At 54.2% G+C, this 11,783-nt stretch overlaps 1 protein-coding gene across 3 annotated transcripts; it reads left to right on the forward strand.

Moving 5' to 3' along the window:
• The first annotated feature begins 207 nt into the window (after positions 1-207).
• Positions 208-11,434, forward strand: LOC130262716 (uncharacterized). 3 transcript variants are annotated; one of them, XM_056510111.1, is made up of 21 exons: positions 208-1,463; positions 2,900-4,218; positions 4,475-4,548; positions 4,699-4,830; positions 4,968-5,047; positions 5,189-5,303; positions 5,594-5,683; positions 5,921-6,025; positions 6,147-6,312; positions 6,457-6,551; positions 6,951-7,100; positions 7,925-8,073; positions 8,382-8,523; positions 8,618-8,755; positions 8,957-9,133; positions 9,388-9,543; positions 9,669-9,770; positions 10,048-10,150; positions 10,367-10,426; positions 10,509-11,105; positions 11,245-11,434. In XM_056510111.1, the coding sequence occupies exons 2-20, from the start codon at positions 4,101-4,103 to the stop codon at positions 10,646-10,648; spliced, it is 2,292 nt and encodes a 763-aa protein (XP_056366086.1). In that variant the 5' UTR covers positions 208-1,463; positions 2,900-4,100; the 3' UTR covers positions 10,649-11,105; positions 11,245-11,434. The 3 variants fall into 3 exon arrangements, with proteins under 3 accessions (XP_056366086.1, XP_056366088.1, XP_056366087.1); XM_056510113.1 differs by lacking the exon at positions 208-1,463 and having other exon boundaries at positions 2,922-2,996; positions 4,107-4,218; XM_056510112.1 differs by lacking the exon at positions 208-1,463 and having other exon boundaries at positions 3,625-4,218; positions 10,509-10,799; positions 10,944-11,105.
• The last annotated feature ends 349 nt before the right edge of the window (positions 11,435-11,783 follow it).

Below are 11,783 nucleotides of genomic sequence, written 5' to 3' on the forward strand. Positions count from 1 at the left end.
AACAAAAAAAAAACCCAGTGGAAAAAAGGAGGAAAAGGCTCCACACCTGGAAGAAATTCCTCCCTGTGAGGGCAGTGAGGCCAAGGCACAATTTTCCCAAAAAAATATGATTGGAATATTTTTGGGGAAAAACCCCACAAGTAGTCAGAAAACAGCTGGTTTCAGTCTTCCATCTGGAACATTCCATGAATCCCATGGATTTACAGGATGGTCCCTGGCGTGGAGAGAGAGAAAATCTCCAGGAGAAACCAGCCCTGATTTTCCGTGGATTGGGAGTGTCTGTGGAATTCCAGGAGGTGATAAACCACGACATTTATCCAAGCAAACCCAGTCCTGGATTCCCTGGAAACCTCCTTGGTTTTGGGTCCTGACTGTGTTTGATCCCACCTGGAATCACCACAAATCCCAGAATTTTGGCTTGTTCATTAGTCTTGAAGGGCAGGAATCTCATAAATCAAATTATTTTCCAGCTCCCTGCCCAACCTGACTTCCTCCCTCTCCCTAATCAAGAAACAAAACTGGTGCAGGAATAAACAAACCTGGAAAATTTTGGAACTTTAAAGATCTAAATCCCACAATTTTTCGATATCTGTGAATTCCCACCTCGTCTCTGCGTTGTGTATTCCCAATTTTTATCCTGAACTGTGGGAAAACCAGGCTGGAAAAGGAGCTGCCCTGCACAGGTGCTGAAGATTTGAAACCTTTTCCTGCTGCCCTTTGGATCAAGGCATGCCACAAATGGAACCTTTGGAATTTCTGGATCCAGCCTGTCGAGATTGGCTGGAATGTTGCTCCTGAGGGAAAAAAACTTTTGTGGTCAAAGTCCCTTTTCAGAACTTGTAGGGTTTCATGCAGGGATTCCTGGAGTCTGTTCCCTTGCAGGTGTGGAAAAGATCCGTGTCCAGGGAATACAAAAATTCCTCAATTCCCTAATCCACGTGGAATTCAACATGGATATTCTGGATCTGGCTGTTCAGGCAAGTCTGGCTGGAGTAGAAATATCCACGATGAGGGTATTTGGGAGAAAACTGAGCTGGGGGTTTGTTATTGATATTCCCCGGGGAATGATTCCAGGCTGGAATTTTTTTTTGCCTCAATAGAAATTCCTGCTATTTGTGGGTGGTTTCAAGTGAAGTTGTTAATGAGCATTTAATGTTAATTTCAATGTTGCCTTAATTGAACTAATTAAACAATCTGCTCACTCCTAAATCTGAATTATAATTGGGATTTTGGTCCTTTATAAGGGGAATTAGTAATGGATTGTTGGTTGTAATTTCCATGGAATTTATTTTCTTTCCCTGTTTGAATAAGTTTTTAGTTTTGTGAGGAGACATTTTACCTTTATTTCAAGGAGCATAAATCAGAAATTATTTAAAACAAGACGGAAATGGCTCCAGAGCTTTTAATCCTTCCAATTCTTCCTTTGATCATCCAAATTCTCGGAAAAGGGAATTTACCCTCAGGTAATCCTTATCTCATTACAGAAAACCCCATGAGTTTTCTCTCCCCCTCCTTTGCTTAACTAGAGCAGAGGAAAATGAGTAAATTATTTTTGTGGGTGCACTGATGTTTGGCCAGCATCAACCCATCACAGTTTCCCACTGCTTTTCCTCTCACACTTCCCACATTTCTGTCCCCTCATTTCCCACCATTTTGGCCTCATGTTTCCTGCCTTTCCCCCATCACATTTCACACCTACTTTTCCTCCCAATTCCTTCTCTTTCCCCCCTCACATTTCCTGCCCTTTTCTTCCCTCTCGTTTCTCACCATTTTTCCCTCTCACATTTCTTGTCCTTCCATGCCATCACATTTGCCATCATTTTTTCCCTCACATTTTCCACCTTTTCTCCACTTGTTTTGCACACTTTCTTCCTCTCATTTCCCGTCGTTTTCGCTCAAGTTTACTGTCCTTTATTGCCTTCCATTTCCCGACTTTTCTTCTCTCAGGTTTACTGTCCCTTTCCTCCCTTCATGTTTGCTGCATTTTTCTCCCCTCACGTTCCCGGGTGTTTGGTCCCGTCACATTTCCTGCCCTTTTGTCCCCTCACATTTCCCATTTTTATCTCATGCTTTCCACCCTTTTCCCCCTCATGTTTCATGCCTTTTTCCCTCACAAATCCCACTGATTTCCCCCCTCCCAATCCTGTCCTTTTGTCCCCTCATGTTTCCCTCCTGCCTCTTTTCCTCTCGAACCGTCCACTCCTGCTGGGTGTCTCCATGTCCATCCCCCTCGCTGTCACCACAGGCCTTGGTCTCCTTTGTCGTCCATAAGGTTCGGCAGATCAGGGCTCTGGCTTTGTTTCATTGCTGCTTGTGCTGGTTTCACGCGCTTGGCGGGAGAGGCGGATTCACCTCAGAGCAGGACCCCCTGAAGCTGGGAAGTGGGAGGGGCTCTCCCGTCTCTGGGAGCTTCCCCTGTGAGCCGCTGGCACCAATCAGAGAGGTGATTTGGTGATGGACAGCTTGGAAAACCAATGAAAAGTTATTTCGCGTTCACAAATCACAGTGGATCAGCTTTGCTCTGTCTCTTTCGGCTTCCGGTCTCCGGGGGTGGTGGTCCCCGGCCGGGGGCTGCGGCCCGGCTCTGGGCTCGGCCTGGAGTCCGGCCCGGTGCCCCGGCTCCGCGGGGGGGGGCCCAGCTCGGCACCCCGGCTCTGCTGGGGGCCCGGCTTGGGACCCCGGCCCCGGCTCTGCGGGGGCCCGGCCCGGCCGCATGGTCCCGGCCCCCCTCCCTGACCGCATGGCCCCGCGCGGCCCGGAGCTCCCCTCTCCACGGGCATGGCCGAGCAGGGGGGATCGGGGAGCCGGCAAAGGCTCTCCCTTCCCCCTTCCCTTCTTCACGATCTGGATACAATTGTAACTTCTTCATGCCTGGATAAGATCCTCGATTTTTTCTAAGCTGTCCTGAATGGGAAGGAATAAAGCCTGGAGACTTCAGAAGTCAGCGCAATGAAGATAAAGTTCCTGGTGGGAAGAGATTGAAAAGATGCGAACTGGTAAGTAGCTGAAAACCTTTTTGTGGGCTAAGGGGATAGTGATTTTACTAAAATTCCTTTAAACTGTGAAATATACTTGGGGAGGTTTGGATGCTTGAGAAGAAGACCTTATTTTTGCGTTGAAGAAATATAGCTCTCTGTTCTGGGACTGAAATGTGAACAGAGACATTTAATAGAGAAAGAGATGACTTTTTGCCTTGGAGAATTGGAGCTCTCTCTGTCTTGGGACTGGAATAGAGACAGAGACATTTGATAGTGAAGAAGATGAAGAGAATCTTGTTTTTCAGCAGCCTGCCTTTAAAAGTACTACCCCATGTGTGTAACATAACCCATTGCACAGCTCTGAAAGGACTGTGACAGAATGGGAGGAAAAATCATAATCTGCAATATTTTTCCCGGGCGGATGTGGATTGTGAAGGTGAAGACGTCCCCTAAGCCATAACCAAAAAGGGACTTTTCTCTCTTAAGTGAACTGAACTGATTATTTGAATGTATCACTGACTGAAGTGCTTTCTGTATGTTTGTTGGTAAGAAATGTTGAATGAAGGGGAGGAGGAAACAATCTAGGGGTCTTATTCTGAATATTTTTTTTGTGTTATTGATAAATTTCTTCTTGTACCTAAGTTTTAAGCCTGCCTTGTCTCTACTCCTGGGTCCCGTCTCTAAAAGAAATTAAATATATTAAGGTTGGCAAACCCAAGTCACACCGTGACACTGCTTTTAGTAAATTGTTCTTAACTCAGCCTGTGACCTTTCATTGTTTTACCTGCAGTTCTTTTCTCAGCAGAGGGAAGGGGCGGCAGAGTGGGAGAAGGGAGCAGCTCGTGGTTTGGAATGTTTCAGCGGGAGCATCATACCGGGGATAACCGGGGTGTCACAAAGGGCTCCCTGTGACCTGGCCACCTGTCCCCAGCAACGGCTCCCAGGCTTTGCTGAGCTGGCAGCAGCCCCGGGCTGCAGTGTCCGGCAGGACAGCGGTGGGACAGGACGGGAGCGTGACGAGCCCGCGAGCACAGCTCACCTCTTCTCCCTGCAGAAGGGAGAGAGACATTTCACCCGACCTTCCCCCTTACTGATATTTATACATTTTCTCTATTACGTAAAATGGAGAAAAGACCTCCAAGACAGCCCAAGGTGGCCTGGGAGGAGGTGGCGGCTCCTCAGGAGAGCAGCTCTGCAGCGGAGCCCCCCGAGTTGACCACGCTGCAGCCACTGCAGCCCAGTGAGTGAGGGGCCCTGCGGGACTGGGCAGGGCTGGGTGGCCACGCTGGAATCAGGTTTCCCTGGCGCACGGGCAGCGGGGATTGCAGGGGCGGGAGTGACGCCGGAGTGCCGGGGCTGCTTGGGGTGGGACACCAGCCCTGGCACAGGCTGTGCCGAGGAGGGGGATAGCAGAGGGGCTGCAGCTCCTGCTGCTTCCTCTGCTCTGTCCTGTCACAGCACCCTCTGCAGCTCTCCTTTCTCTCCCCCTCCATTAGATGCCAGCTGGGTACCTGTTGATGCACTGGAAGCCATGGACTTCATCCAGGCCTTTGCCAGCAGCCCCGACCAGGTACCGATGGCTCACTGGGTGGTGGCTGTGCCTGGCCAGGGGTGCTGGCTCTGCTGAGCAGCTGCTCGCACAGGGCACTGCACCCCAGGGCTCTGGTCCTGTTGGCTGGGTGTCCTCACTTCACGCTGCCCCGTTGTGTCTGTCACCCAGCTCCAGGACAAGGACCTGAAGCTGAAGTTCCTTGACAACATCTGCACCCTGTGCAGAGCAGCCAAGGACAGTGGCTTCTCCCATGCTGTGGATGTTTTCTGCAGCAGATACAAGCTGGGAGAGATGATCGAGGTGAGGAGGCACGCAGTGCTCTGGGGAAGGGGGCAGGGACCCCCAGCAGGCTGTGAGGGCTCCACTTGGGCAGGGCAAAGCTCTGGTGGCTGTGGGTGCTGGCAGCAGCCAGGTTCCAGCCCAGCTGTGCTCTGCAGGTGCTACTGAAATTGGAGCCCAAGTACGAGATCTGTACCCAGGTGCGGCAGCTCGCCATGCTCGCCCTTGCCGGACTGAGGTACTGGCCCAAGGGCCGCAGACCCCTGCCCAGTGCTGTGTGCCCACCTGCCCAGCCCTGCTGGCAGCCCTGCCCCAGTGCTGCAGGAGACCTTGAGGCACTGCTCCCAGCACCAGTGTCCAACTGGGCCCCTCTTTGCAGCACCATTGGGACAGTGCTGGAGAGCAGAAAACTTTTACGAGTCTGCTTTGACAGCATCTTTTTCCTTCGGCCGAACCTGGAGATGCAGAGCCTGGAAGTGTCCCTCTATGCTCAGGTAAATGCTGGGTGAACTGGAGGAGTTTCCAGTCTCGCTGGGCTGCTCCTGGCCACCCCATGCTGCCTTAGGACCAAAGATCCAGGGCAGGCCATGGTCTTAGCTTCACTTTCCTACCCTCATCCCTTCATCCCTTGCCAGGCTCCAGCTGCATCCAGCAATGCTGGCTGCTCTGCCCCAACACAAAACCTGCTCCTGTGTCCCTCCCCTCACACTGGTAGTTCAGATCAGTCTTCTGGAGTTAGGAGAGACAGCAGAATCCCAGCCACTGCTCTCTGTCATCTTTGCAGACCCTGCACGCTATGGACACCATGCTGGAGGTGATGGTGCTCAGCTCTCCTGCCTCCAAAACCAGCGAGATGCTGCAGGACATCTTGGAGGTCAGGCCTGGGCACAGAGTGGGGGTGTCAGAGGCTGTTCCTCTCTCTGGAGGGGAAGGAGCCCAGGGTTGTGTCCAGTCTTTTCCTGGCTCTTGTCCTAGCCAGAACCAGGACACCCTCCAGGGCATAAGGAAGCCTGGAGGGACGGTGCAAGTGTGTCTGAGGAGCAGGGCCGAGCTGCTGCTGCTGGAGTGGGAGTCTGCTTGTGGGGTTCTCCTGCAGCTGCTCTCTTCCCAGGTTCTGCTGGACTACTTGTTCTTTGACACAGTGGCAGTGCAGGAGAGGGTCATGGGCAGGGTTAGGCTGCTGAGCCATTTGCTGGCTGACCCTTCCTCTGTGCAGGTAAGGACCTGCTGCCCTCCAGCCGGGCCATCCCTATGCCCTGGTACAGCCAGAGCCCCAAATGCCTCCAGGCTGAGCTGCCCACCCTCAGCTCCTCTTCTCTTCTGCCTGCCTCCGCCAGGCTGTTCAAAATGAGAACAGCAGTGCTGCCAGCAGACAGATCCAGATCCCAGTCCTTGGGAAGCTGCTGGGCCATCTGTTTTTCAAGTTGTTCAGGACAGAAGAAACCAGCTCAATGGCAGTGGAAACTCTCTGCTCCCTCATGACATTCGTCTCTGGGCAGAAATGTAAGAGAAGCTGTGGTGGGCTGCATCCCCATGTGGCCACATCCCCAGATACACCTGCTTGTCTTCCTAGGCCTTGCCACAGCCCCTTGTTGTGCTTGGTGCAGGTGCCACCATGTCCCCAATGCTGCTGTCTCCTCCTTTTAGGTGCCACACTGCCACAGGGTCATGCCCAGCCCCCAGCATACTGGGAATCTGAGATGACCTCCTTGCTGAATATGCCCACCACTGGGAGAGTTCAGGTAAGGAGCCCCCCCCTGCTGGGCCTCTCACCTGTGGCATCAGCAGGTGATTTGTATGTGCAAAGGGGCACAGACCCAGTGGGGCTGTCCCTGATGAGAGGGTTCCCACTGTCCCCGAGCAGGGAACACTGTGTTGTCCAGGCAGCAGCAGCAGCAGCTGCCCAGCCCTGCTGGCCACCAGCGAGCCCTGGGTCTCTGCAGGGGCTGCCCCCCTTGCCTGAGAGCCCAGCCCTCCTCCCTGCCCCGGGACCATCCTCATCCTCCCCTGCACGGGGACTGTGGGCGCTGCTGCCAGCACTGCCTGGCACCTCCGGCCAGGGCTGCTGGCACTGCCCAGCCAAGCAGCACCCTCGGGGCACTGGCTGGCACTGGCCTCTGGTCCCTTCCTTCCTGCCACAGGCCTTTGGGAGATACCTCAGGCCTGCTGAGAGGACAGGCATCGTCCTTGCAGCCATCGAGATCTTGGGACGCTCCAGCCTCCTGGACAAGAACGCTCCGATGGAGTTTCTGGAGGAGGCCATGGAATCCCCTGAGCTGTGGCTGATGGATGTAAGTGGCCTGTGGCTGGATTGCCCTGCCCTTGAGCCCTGTCAGGTTCCTGCCTCCTTCCCTCCCAAAGCCAGGTGTGTGACGCTGCTGAAGCCACCTTGAGGCAGCAGAAAGGGTGTTAGGGTCCCACTTAGATACCCAAATAATGTCAGGATCTGGTCATTAAAAGATGCCTCAACCAAAGTTAAGGTGCAAAAAAGACTATATGTCAAGGTCAATGCTATGGATTAAATAAAAGAATGAACGGGATGTAGAGAGAAAGAGGGGAAAAGAGAAGAGAGACAGACACACAAACACAGATAGTCACCAGCACAAAGGTCCCTGTGGTGCCACACTGGCCCTTCTGACCTCAGTTGCACAGATCCCCCCAAGTGTTCTCAATGTGCCACTTTTATCTGTCCAAGTCCTGGGTAGCCACAAGGCATCTGTGCTGTTGACACAACCTTGCTGGACCTTCTGTAAGCAGTTCTTTCCTTCTCCCACAGTTTGCCAGGGTAGGAATTTTTGTCCAGACAGGTAACCCACATGTGCCTCACCAGGTGTGGGGTCCTGCTGTGCTTGCTGTCTGTGCTTTTCCCTCAGTCTGCACAGTGGCATTTTGTCCGGTGTGCTAATTCCAAACCTCTGCTCAGGCCTGGAATTAACGCCTTCCGTTTTGCAATCTTCACCTGGTGTAGTGGCTTATCTTATGTGAACTTCCTTCTTTGGCAGTGCTTTGAGATGAGTTAACTGTGTCCTTTAAGTCGTGACAGAGGGATGGGCAGGGCAGCCCAAGACACGGCTGCACTGCACTGGCAGCACCAGCCTCACTGTGTTCCCTGCAGGTGCCAAAGATTGTGAGACACCTCTTTGAGTACTGTGATGAGAAAAACACAACAACCGCTCACAGCTTTTACTCGCTGCTTGCCCTGATGGTAAATAAGTGGCCTGGGCAGGTCATTGCTACAGCTCTGGAGGTTGCCCCAATATTCAGGTATTGGCCCTGAGAGCCCAGAGGGTTTGTTCCCTGAGGGGAGAGGCACCCGAGACTCTGTGTCTGCCAGACCAAGGAACACTGCAGGACCCCCGAAGGGAGCGGGGCCCTCCATCCTACCAGCTTGCCAGCCCAGGCCCACAGCAGCCAAAGCTGGCCAGGCAGTCCAGAGCCAGCTCGCTGCTCCCAGCCCCGTAGGGAGCACCCTGTCAGCCGTGCCCACCTGCCCGGGCAGGGTCCCTGCAGGGCTGGCCCAGGCTGTGCTGCAGTGGCCGGGGCAGCCTTGCTGACAGCGCTCTGCCTTGCAGTGACAAAGTCTGTCTGTGGAAGGTGATGTTCTCTGTGCGCCAGACTCTGGAGAAGGTTTTGAAGGAGCTGCATATCCAACTGCAGGACTGGCATAAAAACATCTTCACTCGACAGCAGAAGTCCTGCCTTACTTTCTTGTCTGTGAGTCATCCAGAAAAGCCCACATGCCCTTGCCCGCAGTTGTGCCAGGGGAGCCCTGCCACCTCTGCCCGTGCTCTTTTCTGCTTTCTTCCAGATGCTGGCTTATGGTGATGTGCTGGAAGACAAAGTGCGTCCATTGTACAAGAACTTGAGTCTTCGGAGCTCTCCAAGAAGGGAAATGGTCCCTCTGGTGCTCAGGGCCCTGGTGACGCTGTCGGAGAGAGCCGAGACGGTGAGCAGGCTGCAGTCAGGGACAGATGTGTGGCACCTGCAGTCTGAGGTCTCAGGAGAGGTGCTGGCTTGGCCTGGGCTGTGAGTCGGGTGCTGGGTTGACTGCTCCAAATGCCCTGCCTGCCATGGTGTGGCCTGGTGGCTGCCTAGGGACCGAACAGCCACAGAAGTTCTCACGGAATGGAAACTGTCTTTTTCACAGGCAAGAATAATGAAGGGCCTCCTGCCCGAACTGCTGAAATTCCTTTGGGATCAGTCTTGGGACATTTCAGTGATGGCCATGGACGCCTGCGGAAACGTGCTGGGGCAGCTGAAGAAGAGTGAGGCCAGCCCCATGGCTGTGAAGGTGGTGCATAGTCTCTTGCACCTCTTTGATGCGGTAAGGCTGATGTGGGAGCCTGGGCAATGACAGCTGTCCTGCAGCTCAGCCCTGGGAAAGCACTGGGAGCAGGTCCTGCTCCCCTGGGCTCTCCTGGGATGGATTCTGGGCCTTGCAGCCCAGAGCTGCTCCTGCCCGCTCTGGGCTGGGACCCTGCAGCATCGCCCCTTGCCTCGGCCACCTCAGCTCGGCCCCTCCTGGCCACAGGCAGGGAGCTGCTGTGTGTGAAGCTCAGCTTTCCTCCTCCCTACCAGAAGGAAGAGTGTGTACGGGAGCGCTCCATCTGCCTCTTCAGAGACCTGCTGGGCAAAATGGTGTGGAGGGACAAGAAGGTCATGAGAAGAAACTCGTGGAAGGCCCTGGTCCGGCTCATCCTTCACATGAGTGACCAGGCCCCTGGCGTGGCCAAGGTACCGATGTCCAGGCTGAGCAGTGTCCCAGAGAGGGGAGGTTGACACCCCCAGGGGATCCCGGGCATCGTGGCGAGGTCTCCTTCCACAGGCCTTGGTGCCACCTCCCAGCTTCTGTCCTGCAGGCCTCCAAGGAAGCCATCCTGGCTATAGCAGAGCTCCTCAAGTGGAAAGAGCTGAAGCACCTGGTGCTGACAGAGCAGACATGGAGGATGGGCGAGTGCTTGGTGAGGACAAGCCCCAGGCTGGGCGAGGACTGCCCACCACACCGTGCTGGGGCTGGGAGCTCTGCAGCTGGGCCTGTCCTGGGCTGCTGCGGCCCAGGGCCCAAAGCCTGGAGCTGCACCCTTGCCCCTGTCAAGAACAGCAGCCTCCTCCAGGCCCTTGTCCCCTGCATGGCCCCAGCACGAGGGAGGGCTCTGGGGCACAGGGGTGCTGGCAGGAGGGGCTGCTCTGGCCAGCTGGGAGCCTCTTAGGAATGCCTGCACCCCTGTGCCCTCTCAGCTGGCCAAGGACAGCAGCAGGGCTGAACGGTTCGTGTGGGACAGCCAGCCCTACCTGCTGAGCCCTCAGGCCCCCATGCGAGAGGCGGCCCTCAGGTTCATTGGTGAGTCCCAGGTCCCTCTTGGGGCAGCCTGGCCCCGTCCCCCCCCAGCCCCGGGGCTGCCACGGGCAGGGCTTGGCCTCCCCGTGCCCGCTGTGAGTGGCTTTGGTGGCTGCCTCGCCCAGAGCCACCCCGGGCTGCTGAGAGGGTCAGGCAGGGCAGGGAGCACGCTGCTGGATGGACACTGGGGAGCAGGGGCTGATGGAGCTCTGTGCCCAGGGCTGGCTGCGCGGCACCTGGGAGAGCAGAGCGAGGACACCCTGGCTGAGGTCGTCCTGAGTGAGTGGGGAGCCAGGGCCTGGGGGAGCCGAGGGGGTCTCTGCACATACAGGGGCTCATCTGGGCTCTCTTTATGTTCCAGAACTTGACACACTGCAAGAGAGAGAGAAGGATGCCTCCATCCGTTGCCTGGCGGCTCAGACCAACTTGATCTTGAGGTTTCTAAAAAAGCAGCGAAGATCAAGATTCTCCCTGCGTACACTGTGCTGCTGGTGCTGCTGAGCAGAGGGACCTTCACATCAGGCGTGCCAGGGACACAAACTCAAGCACCTGCTGAATCGTGGGGTGTGAAAGGATGCCCTGGCTTTCTAAGCTCCTTCTCAAGGTGCAGCCCAGCATTTCTGTGACTGCTGACTCCACCATTGCCCTGACAGTAGGGACCCATTCCCCACAGCCCCTGAGCATGGTGTGAGGTGTCTAGAATAACCCTGGGTCACGGCCAGTCCCCTTCTGGCTCCTGCTGCAAGGCTGAGCTGCCTGCCCTCAGCCCTTCTGCTCTCCTGCCTGCCTCCCCCAGGCTGGTCCAAATGAGGACAGAGGTGCTGCCTGTGGAGAGATCCAGATCCCTGTCCTGGGGAAGCTGCTGGGCCATCTTTTCAAGTCATTCAAGACAGAAAAGGCTGCTTTGTGGCTCTGGATGGCCTCTACACCCACTTCAAGTTCATCTGTCAGCAGGAAGGTAAGAGAAGCTGCAGTGGGCTTTATCCCTGCTCACACGTGGCTACATGTCCCCGATGTATCTGCTCATCTTTCCAGGCCTTGTGATGGCCCCTTGTGTGCAGACACGGGGGCTCACATGGACTCTGCTTCTGCCACAGAATTTGAAAGATTGCAGGCCAGAGAGAAGGATCCTGGGTGCTTGGACCTGGCTGTTTAAAATCCTCAGAGAGAAGTCAGTGTGGCTGGATCCAAGCCCAGCCACAAACCCTTCTGAACTATATTTAATTCTAGAACCTTAATTACTTTATATATATAATTCATACTAGTAAGCAAAATGTATAAATTACATTGATTATAAATATATATAGTTACATATAATTATATGAGTAAATAATATGGGTAATATATATTATCTCATGTATATGAATTATATATATTATGAATATATACTATACGTATTAGAGGTATCTTAGGTTTTGAAATAAAATAATCTATTTAAACTTTATTACGGAAAGGTTGATGACTGCACCACAAGTAGCTCTATACACGAGTATAGTGCAACATTTTTGAAGCAATATAGAAACATTTATGGTAAAGGTAGCAGAGCAACTTGAGGAAGAACAGTGAGAATTTCAGGTGGGAAATGTAAGGAGGAATGGTTGGTGAACATGAGGGCACAAAATGGTGGGGAACATGA

Source organism: Oenanthe melanoleuca, chromosome 25 (genome assembly GCF_029582105.1).
Source record: "Oenanthe melanoleuca isolate GR-GAL-2019-014 chromosome 25, OMel1.0, whole genome shotgun sequence".
NCBI classification, from domain to species: Eukaryota; Metazoa; Chordata; class Aves; order Passeriformes; family Muscicapidae; genus Oenanthe; species Oenanthe melanoleuca.